The sequence below is a fragment of the Heptranchias perlo genome, chromosome 21, assembly GCF_035084215.1.
Source record: "Heptranchias perlo isolate sHepPer1 chromosome 21, sHepPer1.hap1, whole genome shotgun sequence".
NCBI lineage: Eukaryota > Metazoa > Chordata > Chondrichthyes > Hexanchiformes > Hexanchidae > Heptranchias > Heptranchias perlo.
In genome coordinates, this window is record NC_090345.1 from 29,145,451 (window position 1) to 29,161,609 (window position 16,159).

A 16,159-nucleotide genomic window follows, 5' to 3' on the forward strand; every position below is an offset into this window, starting at 1 on the left:
GTCCACCACATAGATCGGTGTCCTATGACCTCAAACAGCAGGACCCAGCAGCATGTCCAATCCTATCCACAGATTATTTCCTTACCCAATCTTTCTAGTGTCACAGTACAAATTGCTATGTTCTGAAAATGGAAATAGATGTGGGAAGCACACATTGGCACCACTTCCAATAAGCAAATATTGAGGAAGAATTGACATAAGAGATCCCACTAAGGGACTACAGCATCCAAGCATATTGATCTGATTTACAAACCTTTTCTAATTTGAAACAAATGCAGTGGGTGTGAATCTTTGGAAGGGCTCGGATTACTTACCCTCATGTTGAATTACGTGTATCATTAGAGTCACTGGATTTACTTATGCTTTTCTTCTTATATAATGCATTGGAAAAAAAATGTTGCACTTCATATAGGAGCTAATTATTCCAGTACTATTAAAACAGAATGAATACTTTATTTTCCAACAGATAGTGTGTGTCTGGTAGCAACAATGGGCACTATAATAAAGGAAAGCTAGCCTTTTATTCTGGTAACAGTTCTAAATGATCATTTTACTGTCCCGCTGTTAAAGGAAGAGCAATGAGTGTTTTGGAAAGACAGGGTAATTTGAAATGTGCACGTTTTATTGTGAACATAGTAACTGTGAAACATTTAACATTTCACCAAATAAATTTAATGGGATATTTTTGGTGAAAGTGGAAGCCACAAAGAAGGAATCTGAAGCAGTGCTGCTGCTACAATTTAAGGCTGCGATGTCCCATAATTACATTTAGTATGTCCCAATATAGGAATTAACCTTTGAAAAACTTTTTTTTGAATTCCCACAGAATCCATTTTTAAGATACTTAATTTTTCCATAATAGATTTATCTCAGTAATGTGCAGTTTGCATACTTAAACCACTAACCTTGCTGACTTCTACTGAGGCTCCTGCCACTCATATTGCCAGGCAAAAGAGGCAAAAAGAAATCACTGACATAGACAAACAAGCCCTGCATCTACCAACATTTGGGCTCTGCTGTAAAAGGATATAAAACAGGTGGTGTGTTTTTCTGTCTTACACTTTATTGTGCAAAAAAGTAAAATTATAAGGCACTTAATTGTGGTGATACTGCTATTACTGATAAGTTAGATGAAAAATCACTTTCCCTGTATTGAAATGTTGCTTGTGCGACAGATAAAAGGACATTCTGTCTCTTTAGTTATGTTATAATAAATTCCATAGCAAAATTAAAATAACCATAAATTAAATTAGTCCCGATTAAGTTAGATGACTCTTTAGATTTTAGAATGATTTACAGTGCGTAAAACATGGGCATATTCTTCAAAGCTACAAAGGCTATTTCACCTGAAGATAGAGCCTTTCTTACTCCAAAGCTCAGGTCCTAATTCGCATGTGCATAAATCTTACTAAAATTTATCGAAGCCAATTAACTTTTAAAGAAATGGCTTGACGAAACGTATCTCACTCCTTCTTTATTATCCCCTCTTTATCCCCTCTCTTATCTTCTTCCAGATGGATAAAAATAACGGTTATAGCTCCATTCAAGAACAAACTGATAATGTCATTTGGGCTGGATGAAAGTAAATAGCTACCCGGCCGAGGCATACGCACCACAGAAGGGCTACACAAACTTGTAGAGGAAATCCTAATCAAATTTGGGTTGGCAAAGTGCATTCCTGACAATCCACACAATACCAAAACCAATTCAATTTTACTGGTTGTTATTCAAAAAGAATGGGCACCCGCGTCTGCCCATTGTGCATTAATAGCCCTACTCCAACTGTTAGGGCCTTTTGTCGCCTGCCTAAATTGAGCCTTCTGTGCGGTCACAAGTCCTGCGAGCATGGCTCGGGTGAATGTGCAGAGCACCAGCAGTGCAATCAGTACTAAAAAGGGGGAGTGTTCGTCTTGTATACACAATCGAATAAAGTTCTTTTACTGCACATATGTCACAGTCAGATGAACCGAGTGTGAGCCCAGCGATTTGCTTTTCAATAACTCTTTTTTTAGCTGCAGATTAATTGTTGCTTACATTTCACTTTAAAACTTGTGCCCCTTTTCAAGGAAACTTTTGTTAGGAGGAGATTAGATTTGTTAAATAAAAAAAGTCTGTGCAAGTGGTGTTTTCGGATTTAACTCTGCATGCTGTAATTTTAGTTTGTCCTTATTATTGAACCCTGAGACTTTTCAGTAGGTCCAGTTGTAGTAACTGACACCCCAGCCCCCACTGCTTTGTTTCTATCAAAGTAGCCCCTTTCAGCTACAGCAGGGAGAGCTGTCTCGGCAAATGAACTGCTCTTTCTCACCAGATGTGTAACCGTGTTTCGTCTTTCACTAGCGACAAGCTGGAGCCAGCTTCTTCCGTTAGCTGGGCCCATGCTACATGTCTTACAACAACACAAATGTAAGGCCCTTCCTTTCCACATATGTTAAACTCATTTCCCAATGAATTTACTATTTGAGAAACACAACATGATCCCCAGCAAACCAACCAGCTGTTACACATTACTGTATTTACCATTATAAGTAAAAGATAACAGTTGATTTTAGTTTAGTTTACTTTTATAGTAAAGTATAATCAAACCTTATTAAAACAAACTCTGTTATATTAAACCCCTTATTTCACAAACTTTTTTTCCTTTGGCCTAGCTGAATTTGGTAATGGGGATCAAACCTCGATAAGAAGAATCCCTAATAAGAAAGACTGTTTTGTTAGTATTCAAGAGTGTTATTAACAAAATTAATTATATGTTAACTTTAATAAAAAAGCAGTTTGTGGTACATAGAGTAAATTAAAAAAAAAACATTTTTTTAAAATTATAATTTTAGTGACACAGGTTGGACAATATATAAAAACTTATTTTTAAAAATTAACAAAAATATAGTTCTAAGCTAAAGTCTACATCCACTACTTGTTGACTGGTAGTTCCACCAAAATGAGTGCTTTTCATTTTCTCTTCAGTGTAATCTGTGGAAGCTTTGCCAAGTACAGGTTAAGCTCCCTGAGATTTCACTTCCTGTAGTCCTGTCTGTCAATCACGTCCTGGCTTCTGCAGTGGAAACCTCCTTCACTAAAGCTAGGAATTTCCATCTGTAATTCACAACACGCACTCCCCACCCCCCCCCACCCCCCCCCCCCCCCCACCCCGCAACAATCCCTGTATTCTTATAAATGATTAAAGATTTGTGGAAGTAAATGAATATATTATTACATCATTTTTGGCTAAAGACCAAACATCTTGAGTCACAGATTCAGACTTTTTAAAACTTTGTTATTAATACTTTGTTCAAACAGCTCTATTTCCACTTTCATGATTTATTTTCTCTTACAGCTACAGAAAGAAATCTTGTTCATTTGCTGATAAAATTACCCTTTTCTATAACATGGAATAACAGTGTTCTGATTTTGGTAGATTTTTCCATAAACTAATGCAATTTATCAAAGACATCCAAACAAAATTACAGGCTGTGGCAGTATCTCTCCTTTTCACCTGATAAGACAGCAACAGAAGCATGGAATGGTTTCTATCAGGTTACCACACTTTGTATAGTTTTTGACAGCTTGGCTTGTCTCCCCTTCCCTTCCTGCTATTCTCTCATTCTCTCCCACATATGCTCCTCTCAGTATCTCTTTGTATGTGAGTTGCCTCTTTTTTCTTCAATTTTACTCTCTTACCTTCTCTGTAAGCTCCCTCCCCTCCCCCCAAAACACGCTGTCTCTATTTCTTGACATTCCACTATAGTTTTTGGTCACTGAGATATATTTAGTTTTGAAGACTGAATGAGCACAGCACTTCACAAAAAAAATTTGTTTTTCCTCTATAGCACAAGAGATGTGAGATGGTCATAAATAATGCAGAAATGTTCACACCTGTGTACTTGTATGGAGACTGCACTTGTAGTTTCTCCTGACCTGAAATGTACTTTCTACTGCCAAGCTCATTAATCAGAAATATACTGCATCCTTGAAATCTGTGCAGAAACACCAGTGGAAGGGTAGAAACAACTGTTTACGCAGAACACTTACAGTTTATTTGGTACAAGGTACATTTTTACAACACCTTGGAAAGTGAAATCAAAGCGCAACAAAAAGCTGAGAAAATATCTGCCCTATGTTATAACGTTGATTTGCTAATGTACACGAGAAAGTGAGAAGGAAAACTTAACACTCAACTATGCTGCTCTAATTACATTATGTAGATGTAATGACAACATGCCATTCAAAGAAGGTTTCTAAATAATCTCTAAACATACAGTGGAAACCACCAACAATCACAGCTTTGCATTAATTGTCCAAACACTGTAGCGTACTAAGTGCTAGATAACAAAACAATGTTTAATTTAAAATTATTAAAATGTTAAAATCCTGCTTGTCAGTCCCAGGCTCAGCCAAAACATAAATGGCATTCAAGAAGACAATGAATTAAATTTTGTTTAATGTCCCTTTCCACAGATTCTAATTTACATTGCATTTTTAACAAAACCGTTGACCTTATAAATGCTGGCATTTGTACAGCTTCAACAGAGTGGGGTTTAATCATGCTTTTCCAAAGCCATAAGGGAAAATGTTTTAACTGCTGGTTGGATATGGACTACGAACAAAAACACTGGGATTGGTCAAATGTTTATTCTCACTGCTTCCGAAAACAGCCTGACAAGAAGATGTAAAGGTCTGGGGAATAACCCATCACTGTTCCTAGGGTCTAGTAATAATCATACATAATCGTTTGGAAATATAGCTAATAAGAAATATAATGAATGTTAAGCAAAATCGGCATTAGGCACAAATTACATGATATTAATAGTTGAACAGGTGCAGAAAGGCGCTTTAAATGAGGTAAATGAATAAAATGTCCCAGAGCACAACTGTGTGCACTGACAAAAAGTCAATCACATGAATTATTCAACAACTGAAGCTGCCAGCAAAGGTCAGCTTTCTTTGACCTTTGTGACAGGAAGTGAAAGGAAGCAATGTTGACTAAGAAAACTGAAATCAGTCTTCAGCTACTATGCTACTATCACTTAAAAACTTAAAAAGGCCTTAAATTACTGTCATAGATAAATTAAAACATTTGATCCTGGTACATTAATAATGATAGCCTTAAAAAAGTATTATTTGAAAAAACAGCCTTTCTCAACAATTACACCATAAATGATATTGACAAACTTAAAATGGTTTGAAAATCATGAATTTACATTGTTTCAGAAGCATTAAAAATCATAATGTTTTCTACATAAATTCAAAGGTCAATGAAAATATTTTAGAAACCAGCAGGCTTGAAATTCAGTAACAGCTGTTAAACCTGACTAAACTTTTCACTAAAACTAAAGCCATTCCAATCGCTCCAAGAGAGAGAAAATGGGATAAACAGATGTCTGGCTGCTGTACAGGAAAATAGGACACACTTGGAATGATAAGTCTCCTGAACTGTACAGAAATGCCAGCTCTACAGGGGACGCCAGTTACTACTAGTAAAGATGCCAACTTGCTATTTGACTGCACGGGTGCCACTGGGAACATTCTGCTGTGTGCGCTATCCGTAATGTATCGTGAACCCATTTAATGTATCCCAGCACAGCTACCACAGCTCTCACCAGCGCGTTGCTGTGCTGTGTTGTGATTGTAATATAATCCTGCCTCCTCTTGTCTTCCTCAACAATCAGTCTTTTCAATTTTCAACAGTTGGACATTGCATTCATCTACATTGAACCCACACATGGAAGGAAAAGGCAAGAGGATGTACCTTTCCAGGAATTTCCGCAGTTAGCAATAAAATACGTTATGCTAGCACGGAAGAATTATTTTATCCCAGATCGTGGCTCTAGTTTTAACTATTTTTGCAGCATCCTGTAATCATTTAAGACCATCAGAATGTATGGGTGAAATAGGATTTATCTCTTTAGATTTGTGAGATATGTACAATGGGTGTTCTTAATAAGCAACATCTGCTTTTTGTTTTCCCAGAAAACATTATTTTACTATGAAAATGATATTCTCATCCTGCCCTGCAGTACAACAAAGCAAGTGTGTTCTTTCTTTTCCACCCACCCCACTGAATACTTTTAGGTCAAAAGACTTTCCTTTAAACAGTTTATTTGCAGTAAGCTGCTATGTTATTTTTTTTTAACCTAACGATGGACAATGGCTTTGATTTACGGAACACTGCTTGGTCTTGAGCTGGAACAAATGTGTGGTCATAGATCTCAATTCAAGATTGAATTATTGGTTCATATCCTGAGGACAAATATGCCTTATCTGTTCAGAACCTGCTAAATGTGTCCGAGGGCAAAAAGGAACTGGTAGAGCGTGCTCCCTGTGATTCCTTTTAGAACCAACTAGCCAAGTGATAAGATTGCTCACCGGGGGACTCTAAGCCATACAACAAAACAGGGAAAAAAAACTCTGCAAATGCAGGTTCTCATTTCAACTTTGTTTTAATATGTGCGAGGACTTGGAGCACCAATGTGCCCTCTATCTAGATCTAAATGTCTATGCTTTACCTGTAACACTTTTCCAATACAGGTCAAGACAATAAACTTTTCCGCCTTTCTTTCTAACTATTCATTTTTGTTTCTGAGATTTCTATATAGCAGAGCTTACAGTTCTGGCGAAAGCTTCCCCGGTTTCACCACAGCACTTCATATACAGTCCAACGTTAAGCTCATTAGCATTCCTACATTTGCAACTGTTTTGTATACTTCAAGTAAATTTAGAAACATGTAGCAGATTTCTCATAAATAATTTAGTTTCAGATATTTGCACTAGTTATACAGTAAACCGCACAGCAGTTATTCTTAGAATTCATTAATATGTTTTGCTATAGTTTTGTTAGCCAATAAAGCACAACTGTTTTATAAAGATCCATAAGATGATGTAAAAAAAAGGGGGGGACTCAGTAGCCATGCATATTTTTCTATTGTCTATGTATTTTGAAATTATTGGGCTTCAAATATTTTGAAATAAAACATTCTACTTTTGTTAGTGCACAAGCCCTGCAAAAGCTTCCAATCCAAGTTATAATATTATATTATTTTTATGATTTATTTACTGTAAAAATTTGAATCCCAGCTATTAGAATTGCTATTTCACCTTTCCCTATAATAGACCTGTTTTTCACATAAATCATGTTGCAGGTTATAATCCCATCACTATTGATAACACAATAAATGTGCAATATTAATGTGTCTTTAAATTACATCATAATATCTGCTCAGTACAGATGCTCAATAGCCACTATAATGAAACACCGTAATAACCTGAGTCATAAAATGCAAAATCATTGATATAACTTCTGCCAGACAATAACAATGAAGAATGCTGATAATAGTGAAAAATATTAAGTAAAAATATGCAGTGCATTTATTTTCAATAGTCACTTAATAAACTAAAAAGTGTTACTTGTACTATAATTGCACCCTTTATGTAGAAATTCTACTTTGAGTCCATAAGGACAGAAACACTAAAGACAAATATAATTGTATTGATTTTTCAACACCAAGTTCTTCAAACTGTTGAACCTGCCTTCAATTGCCTGACACAATTCCAGAGTGATGGCAACAACTGGTCTGCCCTATTTGATTACTAATAAGAAAGATGTCCCCTCTGTCAGATAGCTAACATTCTCCACTAAGCAAACAGCTATTCCAGCTAATCAAACATTGGCATTGCTCTCCACTGGTGGTGCATATTTCGTCAGGCTTAACTTAGGGTCTTTTCCTGGTTTAATTTTCAGACACCGAAACCAAAGTTCATGATCAGAAGATACCTCAGAAATGAAAGCGGCTGAAACTCTATCTTTGTTCAAAATGCACTAAAGATTTGAGTTCAGAAACAAGTTATCATACCTATACTTTGCAGTAACTTTCATTAGCAGCTATTCTATATAAATTTAATACAACGAGCCTTTCAGCAACATGCATTTCTTTCTAACAAAAGAGGCCAATACAAAACTAAACATTAAACCAATGACAACTAAAAGTAACATAAAATACTTGTGAGTTACTAAGAAACAGATTAGAACACATATCTGCATTTAAAGCCCAAAACTCTCTAGGCATAAAATACTCTTCACAGTGAGCATGGTGGCAGATGAAACTGCTTCCCTTGACAACTCACAAGCAATTACTGAATCCCCACAGAGTGAGCCACCAGGTTTCCAAGTCAACCCACCTGTGCATGATAACGCAAAAGGACAACAAATGGAACAATGCACAGAATGAACTGAATGCAAGACTAAGGGTAATGGCGGCACTGGGCATCAAAGAATAAAAATGAATACTTTCATACCTGTCAATAATGACGGGGTCTGAGGGAGTTTCATTCCTGTTGCCGCAACTTTTTTTGTCACAACACCGGCTGTAAATAAAAGTCATAAATACTTTTTAAAAGGAATTATTATTTTCCCACCCCCCTCCCCCCTTCAACTTTGACATAATCAAGGCCAGTGAACAAGAACCATCATGGCAATGTTAAAAGATTGAAAAACAACATGTTGTGGTGTCTGTCTTTGCGTTGATCTCAGAAAAGAAAGAGGCAGGAGGCTTGGGAATAAGTTTTCACAGCTTCCGCTTTTGTTTACCTCTAATTGTCAAGCTGTTATTTCTGGAGAAGATGCAAGATGCCACCTTCAACCAATATTTCTGTGGGGCATTTATTAATTGGAACCATAACAGTCTGTGTGCCCCTTTTGTGATTTTTTTAAAAATCCTTTGTTAAATATATGTTTCAGAAATGTAATTGAAATTGGAATACCACAAATATAATACATGATTATATCTTTAAAAATCATAGTTGTATAATGGTTACATGTCTAAATTGGCTAAATTAACACCATATGGTAGGCAAAGTATATAAAGCCTTTTAAATCTGACAGCTAAAGTGATTAAAGAAAGTCTACAGTCTTCCACTTACAGCTTAAATCACATCTGTGCTCTCTTCTATGTTAATTGCAATACATGCAGTGGTGGATAATAAAGAAATTTCACTTTATTGGTTGTAATTTATATTTATTACCTAGTATAGGGAAAACTCTGCTTTTGTATATTAGCACTGTTACAGTACGTTTTAAGTGAAATGACATTAAGCAATAAGCATAATAGCTAGGAATAGTATGCCCCTTAGAGTATGATACCTGCTACTGTAGCCTGAAATACTGGCTGCACTTCCTGATCAGCTCTGTTCTAACAAGCAACTATATTTCACATTCAATACATACAAAATCAATGATGCATTTTTATTTCCCTTGTAGGGTGAAACTCTTATGGCAGTTTGAAAAAACAGGTGGGAAATTGCTCTTCTGACACAAATCCTGGTGATGTGCATGCTATCTAACAACAGTATGAACAATGCATCACTGCTCTAGAGAAAAGGTTAACTGACAGTATCAAAATCAATTCTCACATACATGAGCTCAATAAGTACAAAGAGTTTCTTTCTTTTATCAATAACAGATTATGGTTTATCTGTGGCTCAACGTAGTAAAGAAGAGGGCAGTAAAATGACTGAATGATCTGTGACTCCTATAGCATCACTGACAGATGCATCAACTATGACCTGTTTTCGTTGTTTTTTTTAAAAAGTACATTACAATCGCAGAAGTAATATATTATTCCGGTACAATGAACAGCATGTTAGATTTAACTTCTCCATGTTCAAGACCTAAGTAATTACTAAGAGTTCCAATATTGGTAATAAAGAATCTCTTCTAATTACTGAAACATAACTTGCATATTTTACTTTAAAATGAAGTAACGCTTTCCATTTATATGGGTGGCGCAATGTTGCTCTACTTAGTACCAAAGGAACAATATTTTCAACTGCCGGTATGCAAATAAATAATTATCATTTCCTATATAAAATTTAGTTGTTAAAAAGTCTGCACCGTTAATTACATGTTATGTGTTAGTTTTGTCCTTATGCCTTGCGTATTGGAACTGAATAGCGGAGAATAAATTGTGTGTAACTTTTCACACTGACAAAGCACTATAGCTAGCTTACCTGCACATAATTTCGTGTGTAAGTAGGACTCTGCACATTTCGGGATTTTTGTCTTGCCCTTCGTATATTATCGGCTAAAATAATTATCCAAAAAAACAACAATCAGCCATTTAACATTGAAAAGTTGCCATCAGCATTGACTAAATGCCGCTATACCTGGTTATGCAGAAACATTGGTCATTTAAAAAAATTAAAGGTGAAGAACGGTTTTCACATGATTCTAAATGACACTTTTTCTGATGTCCATTAAACAAATTCCTACATTTTTTGGAAGAACATGGAAAACAGAAAAGGCCCGAAACTCAGATTTCTGGTGCCCCGTCATTCGGAACCCCACGGTCACGTTTAAATCAGTTAGAACTTGTCCCTAAATAAGGTGAAGAGTGGCTGTCATTCCCAGGTATTAATTACATGTCATGTTAAATTCTGATCGTGTATTTTATGAGTGGGGGAAGGATTTAATGGGTGTCATGTCGACAAAAACGCTAATTGCTAAATAATATTAAATTTGCCTCGCAACAGCCCCCACTGTTGTGATTTGGTGGTGTGTGTGTGTGTGGTGGGGGGAGGGTTATTGTTATTTATTTTTCTGGCGGCACAGCAAGTTCGGAGCAAAGCAGCTTGCGTCGTCGTTTTGCTTTCCCTCCCTCCCCCCAAAAAAATCCTACGGATAGTTTTTTGTGACTTAGCTCGTGGAGCGAATCTGGTGTTTATTTTTCAATTACACACAATGATTTTTTCTAAAAAGACAGTCTGGGAGTACGGTTGAGTAATTATTGAGCATTCGCTCTAACAGCAGCCAGATGGTGGGAGCTCTAGGTGTGTTCGCCTTCTCCTCGCTAGCCTTTCAGCGACGCTTTTCCAGGGAGCAGTGCGCACAAACGCACCAAGCTTTTTTACAACTCAGCTGAGCGCATCGGATCCCAGCTCCAAGCTGTCTGCCCCCTTATTATTCATCTAACGAGATTCACTTTGCTCGCATTGTAACGCCTTCCCAGCTCAGAAGCTTCTTTTCTGTTTGTTATCACTAAAATAAACCATGACTTAAGTTGGGAAGGTTAATGCGTTCCCCTCTCAAACCCCTTCTCTGTGCGCTTTTTGGTTTGGATTGTTCTGTTTTTATTTTGCTGCAAAAACCCGAATCAATAAATTAGTTGTTCTGCGCCTTTGACTCTTTGATCAGTTACAGGGCTATTTCCCATCAATCAAGTGAGGAGATTAGCGCTTTTGAAAAGCCTCATTTGCACCATTAAAATAGTAAGATGTGTGGTTAAATGAGCAGTTATCTTTTAAAAATAAGATAACAGCCCCTTGATACGTTGCTATTCGGAGGCAGCACATACACCTTATTAATTAGGCTACGGCGATCTCGGAAAACATTTAGCTGTTAGATACAATGGGAATAAAACCACATCGTCAACTTAAAGAGCACTGAAGAACGTTAGGGGGATTTTCTGACCTATTGAAATTACTGTTGCAAAGGGGAAATAGCACTGGGGTTTTCATGATATCTGTCAATCGCTTGTCAGACTTAAGTCTTTAATTCAAAAAATAATCATTTGTGGGTCATCTTATGGTTTGTGTGGGTACATGCATATAAAAAAAGCAACGAAGCTGAAACTTTCCTTCTCCCTTTACAACTCGCGAAATCACTGCGTGATCACAAACTTAATTTGTAAGTTTGACTTAAGAGGATGAAATCTAATTTCATGAGATGAATGCATGGCACATAACGAATACGTTGTGAACCAAAACCACTTGACCAGAAAGTGCAACCAAAAAAACAAGCGAAAATAACGGTTTCCAGCGGATAGAGGAGAGCCAGTCGTTTGGGCAATTTCTTGAATGTTGCTCTTTATTTATTTTACTAACAATGCATTCATGATAATAAAATGATAGTGTAATATAAAACAAAATGTATTGTGGAGATGGTGAAATATTTGGCGACTTTCAAATAGAAGTGTAAACGTGCCGACTCCCGTGGTTAATTACTGTGCAGCACTTTTGATCAACCGCACTTATCATCTTTGAAGTTGCAGAAGACAGGCTAAATAATTTAATAAGCAACTGCCTGTAATTATGTTATTTACAAGGTATGACAGACAGATGATAAAGAAATACAGCTGATCTCAGGGAATGGACTGTTTCGTGACCCCTGGCGCACCCTCTCAAAGCTGCAGCTTCTGGGCAGGAACAAAAGTGGAGCTGAATTATGGAGACTGGGCTGAGAGGTGAATTTGAACTAGAAGAGGACAAGCTCACTTTTCAACCTGAACGCATTTAACTCCGCAGACAAATGGAGACGCCAACTGCCAGAGCATCTAGTTCGACAAAAATCAAATCACGCCCTACTTCACAAAGTGCGGACTTAACACCAGAAATTTTGAGATACACATTTATAGTGAAACTTATCTAAACATATATAAAATGTGTTTTATTTCAAGGCAGACAATTCATTTAAAATACTTCAACCTGCAAAAGCGTTGCTTTCCTAATAACGTGAAACTGTGTACAATATTGAGCACTAGGTTTAAAGGAGAAAAACGGTTATAAACTTTCTAATGCAAAAATTAAAGTGTTTTTTGACTGTCTCACCTGTTTGGTCATTGAATCGATCAGCCTGACATAAAGATCCTGTTCTGTTCGCACCCCTAGAAGTAAAGTAGTATCAAATTTAACGGTATTTAAAAGGAGAAATGCATGTTATCAATGGAAGGACCGTATCAACATCCAGCTCATTCAAAAATATAAAGACAAGTTTGCGTACTATATCGCTCTGTTAAAGGGCACTGTTAATTTGGCAAAATATGGAAACTGATGTCCTTGTAATGAACGCAATAAAACGAGCTGATAGGCGATAAAACATGAATAAAATATTCGTAAGAGAAAAAAAACTGTATCCCAGGAAATTCATGAATTCTTGACATTTATTGTAAATTTTATGTTTAGTTGGAATGTGCAATTTGCAGTGCAATGGAGCGTGGAGCGCTGGTCTTTAACGGGACGAATGTTTGTCTCATACTTTGTATATATTCTTTATGCATAAAGTATTCCATTACACTCAAACGGTAATGTCTAATTTCACAGATATACTTAATGTTTTGATTATGATATTCAAATTTGGAGTCCATGGTCAATTGTGAAAAAAGCAAGCCCAAGAGCACTGTTTTAATCTTTTTGCTCTGCAATTTTACTTTAAGAATTTGTTTTATAACCGGCGTTTGACTGCTACAATGTAGTACAATATACTGTCCCATAGATTACCGTGCAACAACACCAAATGGGCATGAAATAAAAACATTTTAAAATTGTACGAGGACCCTATAGGTGTAGGAGCAACATCATGTTCACTTTTAAAGCAAAACGTCTGATAAAATCAGGAGAAGCAACGCTAAAATGCTGATCTTTTTCTTTTCTTTTTACACTCAAATGCTAGCCAGGTAGGACTTCAAAGTTATATAAACAGTTATTAATATCTACACCACATGACTCGCATTCAAACTCCATTAAAATACGTAAAGAAAGAGCAACCAGCACACCTCTCTGGATCAATTCAGTTCAACTTACCATTGCTGTACAGTAACTGAAGTTTGTAGTGTATTCCATTGTTGGTTTTCTCATTATTTGGCTCCTAAAAACAACCAATACAAATGAATAATTATATCGTTCATTGTATTCCATAGTTCATTTTCCATGTCTCTTTAAATATATTTGTTTATAATTAACTGTATTCCGTGTCAGTATCTGACTTGTTAAGTATGCGGCGAGTTCTTGCATTCTAGCAATAGGAAACATTTTGCTTCTAGGCTTTTGTAATAAAATAATATTTACATACAATGTCATAAACAGGCAGCTATTTTTCTTAGCAGCCGAGAGCTGTTAGAACAAGCAGAACTACACGTGGTTTGGGCGCCTCTTGAGTACCGTTATGCTTGTTAGTTATTGTGCACTTAAAGAGAAAATCATTTCTACAGTGAGCAACTTACTTTATCTTTCTCCACAAAGTCCACAAAAGCTGTTCTCTCGATCTCGACGGGCTGCCCCTGCCTGTCGTAAAGGGCCAAGACGAAGTGGAAAAAATTGGATTTTCTTAGGTTTGAGGGCGGCTGCTTTTCAAAATGTGCCCGAGCCAGACCCACGCCGCTGCGGGAAAACAATAACACAGTGTATCGGTGAGAATTAGCTGCACTAGAGACAGAGAGCAAGTGATGAAAAACATGGGAGATGGGAATCACATTTGGGAGACTAGAGATTTCTTGATTTGTCGCTAGCAGTAATATGATGTAATGAAAGGGAAAGTGAAGGGGAGCAGAGGGAGAGGGGGTAATTGATAGAGTATTGAGGGGATTTGGTGATTTTGGGTCGATATGAGAAACATTAAAAAATCAGATGGAAGGTAGTATTTGATTATACATACCTCTGGGCGGCCGTGTTAGCATCCACTACCCCAGCAGTGTGCATCCATGATCGGACCGGATTCATCCCACTTCCTAGCGGTTCCTCTTTCATGGTCGTCCCACCTCTTGGTATATTTTCCTGAATTCCAAACATTAAAACAATTTTTTTTTCAGCAAAACCAGCTCCTGCACGGTTTTAGGATCTAGGAGATGTCAGATTTTTCCCACGGCGAATGGAGGGGGGAATAGATAAGAGATGACTTTGCTCGTTATGATCAGTAAGAGAAAAGCCGAGTTCAGACTTGCTTCCTCTTCAAGCTGTCCTGTATTGGCACGACATAAACAATTTCAGGAGTAGTTCAGCGCTAGTTGGATCGTGATCCGTTGTGGAGAAAAGTACAACTAGCGGGAAATTTGGTTTAAGAGTAAAAAAAATGTTGTTTGTTGATGTTGTTCTCTCAGTGTGGTGTCATCCTGCTACAGCATCAAAGGTATTCTGCTTAGGACACTGCTGAATCGACCACTTCTGACAATGTTCTCCTGCTCCAAAAGACAAATAAACGAAAAATGATTACCATAGAGGTGTTCCTGGACACAGGAGAGGTTGATTAGGGCCTTTAGCGTCTCACAGAATGGATGGAAACATACAAACTCAGCCCTCTTTCCCTTAGGAATGGATCCTTTCCCGGGAGCCAAAACTCTAAACCCCCGGGACCAGCGCTGACAGATTCTGACGTTTAGGGGAGGAGACGGCGGCCATGTATGGAGGTCTTATTAGCATATCCAATCGGATCGCTGCGAGGCTTGCGATTGACAGCTACAACCTGAGCGGCTTGGTGAGCTGCCCTCTTTTTTTTTGCTCCCTGTATATTTTTTTTCTTTTCCTTGTACCCAAATTGACAACCAATAAAATCAAACGCAGACATTATTATTAACATAATGAATCCTTTAGGAAAAAAAAATACAACGAACGCGAATTGTTTGTCTTCAAACAGAAATTAAAGGGACAAAATTGTTACCTTAAACACAAACTGTAGAGGAGAAAGCTGTCAGATCAATACGTGTAGCAAAAACTTGCGGCTGAAGTTTGTATTAAAAGTTATAAAATAGTGTGGGGCAAACATTCTCTTGCCTTAAACACAATTTGCAGCTAGGCAGTGTAGAACAAATGTCAGAATATTAATAAAATTCTGCAGAGAACCTACCTGAGAAATGAATCACAAGTCTGTTTTTTTACAGAAGAGGGGGTGGGAGGGGGGTGTTTTTTAATATTTATTTAAAACGATATGTCCTTGTCAAAAATTATGCCTTCGTTATACAGCTTGGAGTTTAATTACTATGCTACTTCCTTTCTCCTATCCATGTGGTCGTATTAGCAATTAAGGTTAAAAGATCTGGGAAGGTCCACTGAATCAATATCCAAATTATAAGATACATTTTTAGAAACAATTTAAGGGCTGCGTTACAGGCTGTGTGTCAATGCAACGAGCAGAAGATTTGAAGTTAGATGCTTTGAACACATGCGATCTCTAGGAATTCCTGAAGATCCACATGTATTTCTAACTAGATTTTTGTTGACTAAAACTAGTCTTTCAGAGGTATTAGCTGGTGCCCAGAGGAGGGGACCCTAGGGAAGGAGGCTGCCCTGTGCTTTTTACTAAAGGTAAGAGCCCAGGCTGGAGAGAGAGAGAGAGAATCAGGGATAGTCACTTACTCAATGATCAGCTCTTTCTCTTCGTTCGTATTAGCACTTCCATCCTTTT

At 37.2% G+C, this 16,159-nt stretch overlaps 1 protein-coding gene across 7 annotated transcripts in view; it reads right to left on the reverse strand.

Moving 5' to 3' along the window:
• Nucleotides 1-15,119, reverse strand: part of ebf3a (EBF transcription factor 3a) — a 109,121-nt gene extending 94,002 nt beyond the window's left edge. For 2 of the 7 annotated variants that reach the window (XM_068002383.1, XM_068002379.1), the window contains exons 1-6: nt 14,417-15,119; nt 13,986-14,142; nt 13,567-13,630; nt 12,595-12,650; nt 10,000-10,073; nt 8,290-8,358 (exon numbers count right to left, since the gene is read on the reverse strand). In XM_068002383.1, coding sequence (XP_067858484.1) covers nt 8,290-8,358; nt 10,000-10,073; nt 12,595-12,650; nt 13,567-13,630; nt 13,986-14,142; nt 14,417-14,550 — 554 coding nt within the window. In that variant the 5' untranslated portion in view covers nt 14,551-15,119. The remainder of the gene's footprint in view (nt 1-8,289; nt 8,359-9,999; nt 10,074-12,594; nt 12,651-13,566; nt 13,631-13,985; nt 14,143-14,416) is intronic. The other 5 variants (XM_068002384.1, XM_068002385.1, XM_068002382.1 and 2 more) reach the window with 3 other exon arrangements.
• Between the last annotated feature and the right edge of the window lie 1,040 nt (nt 15,120-16,159).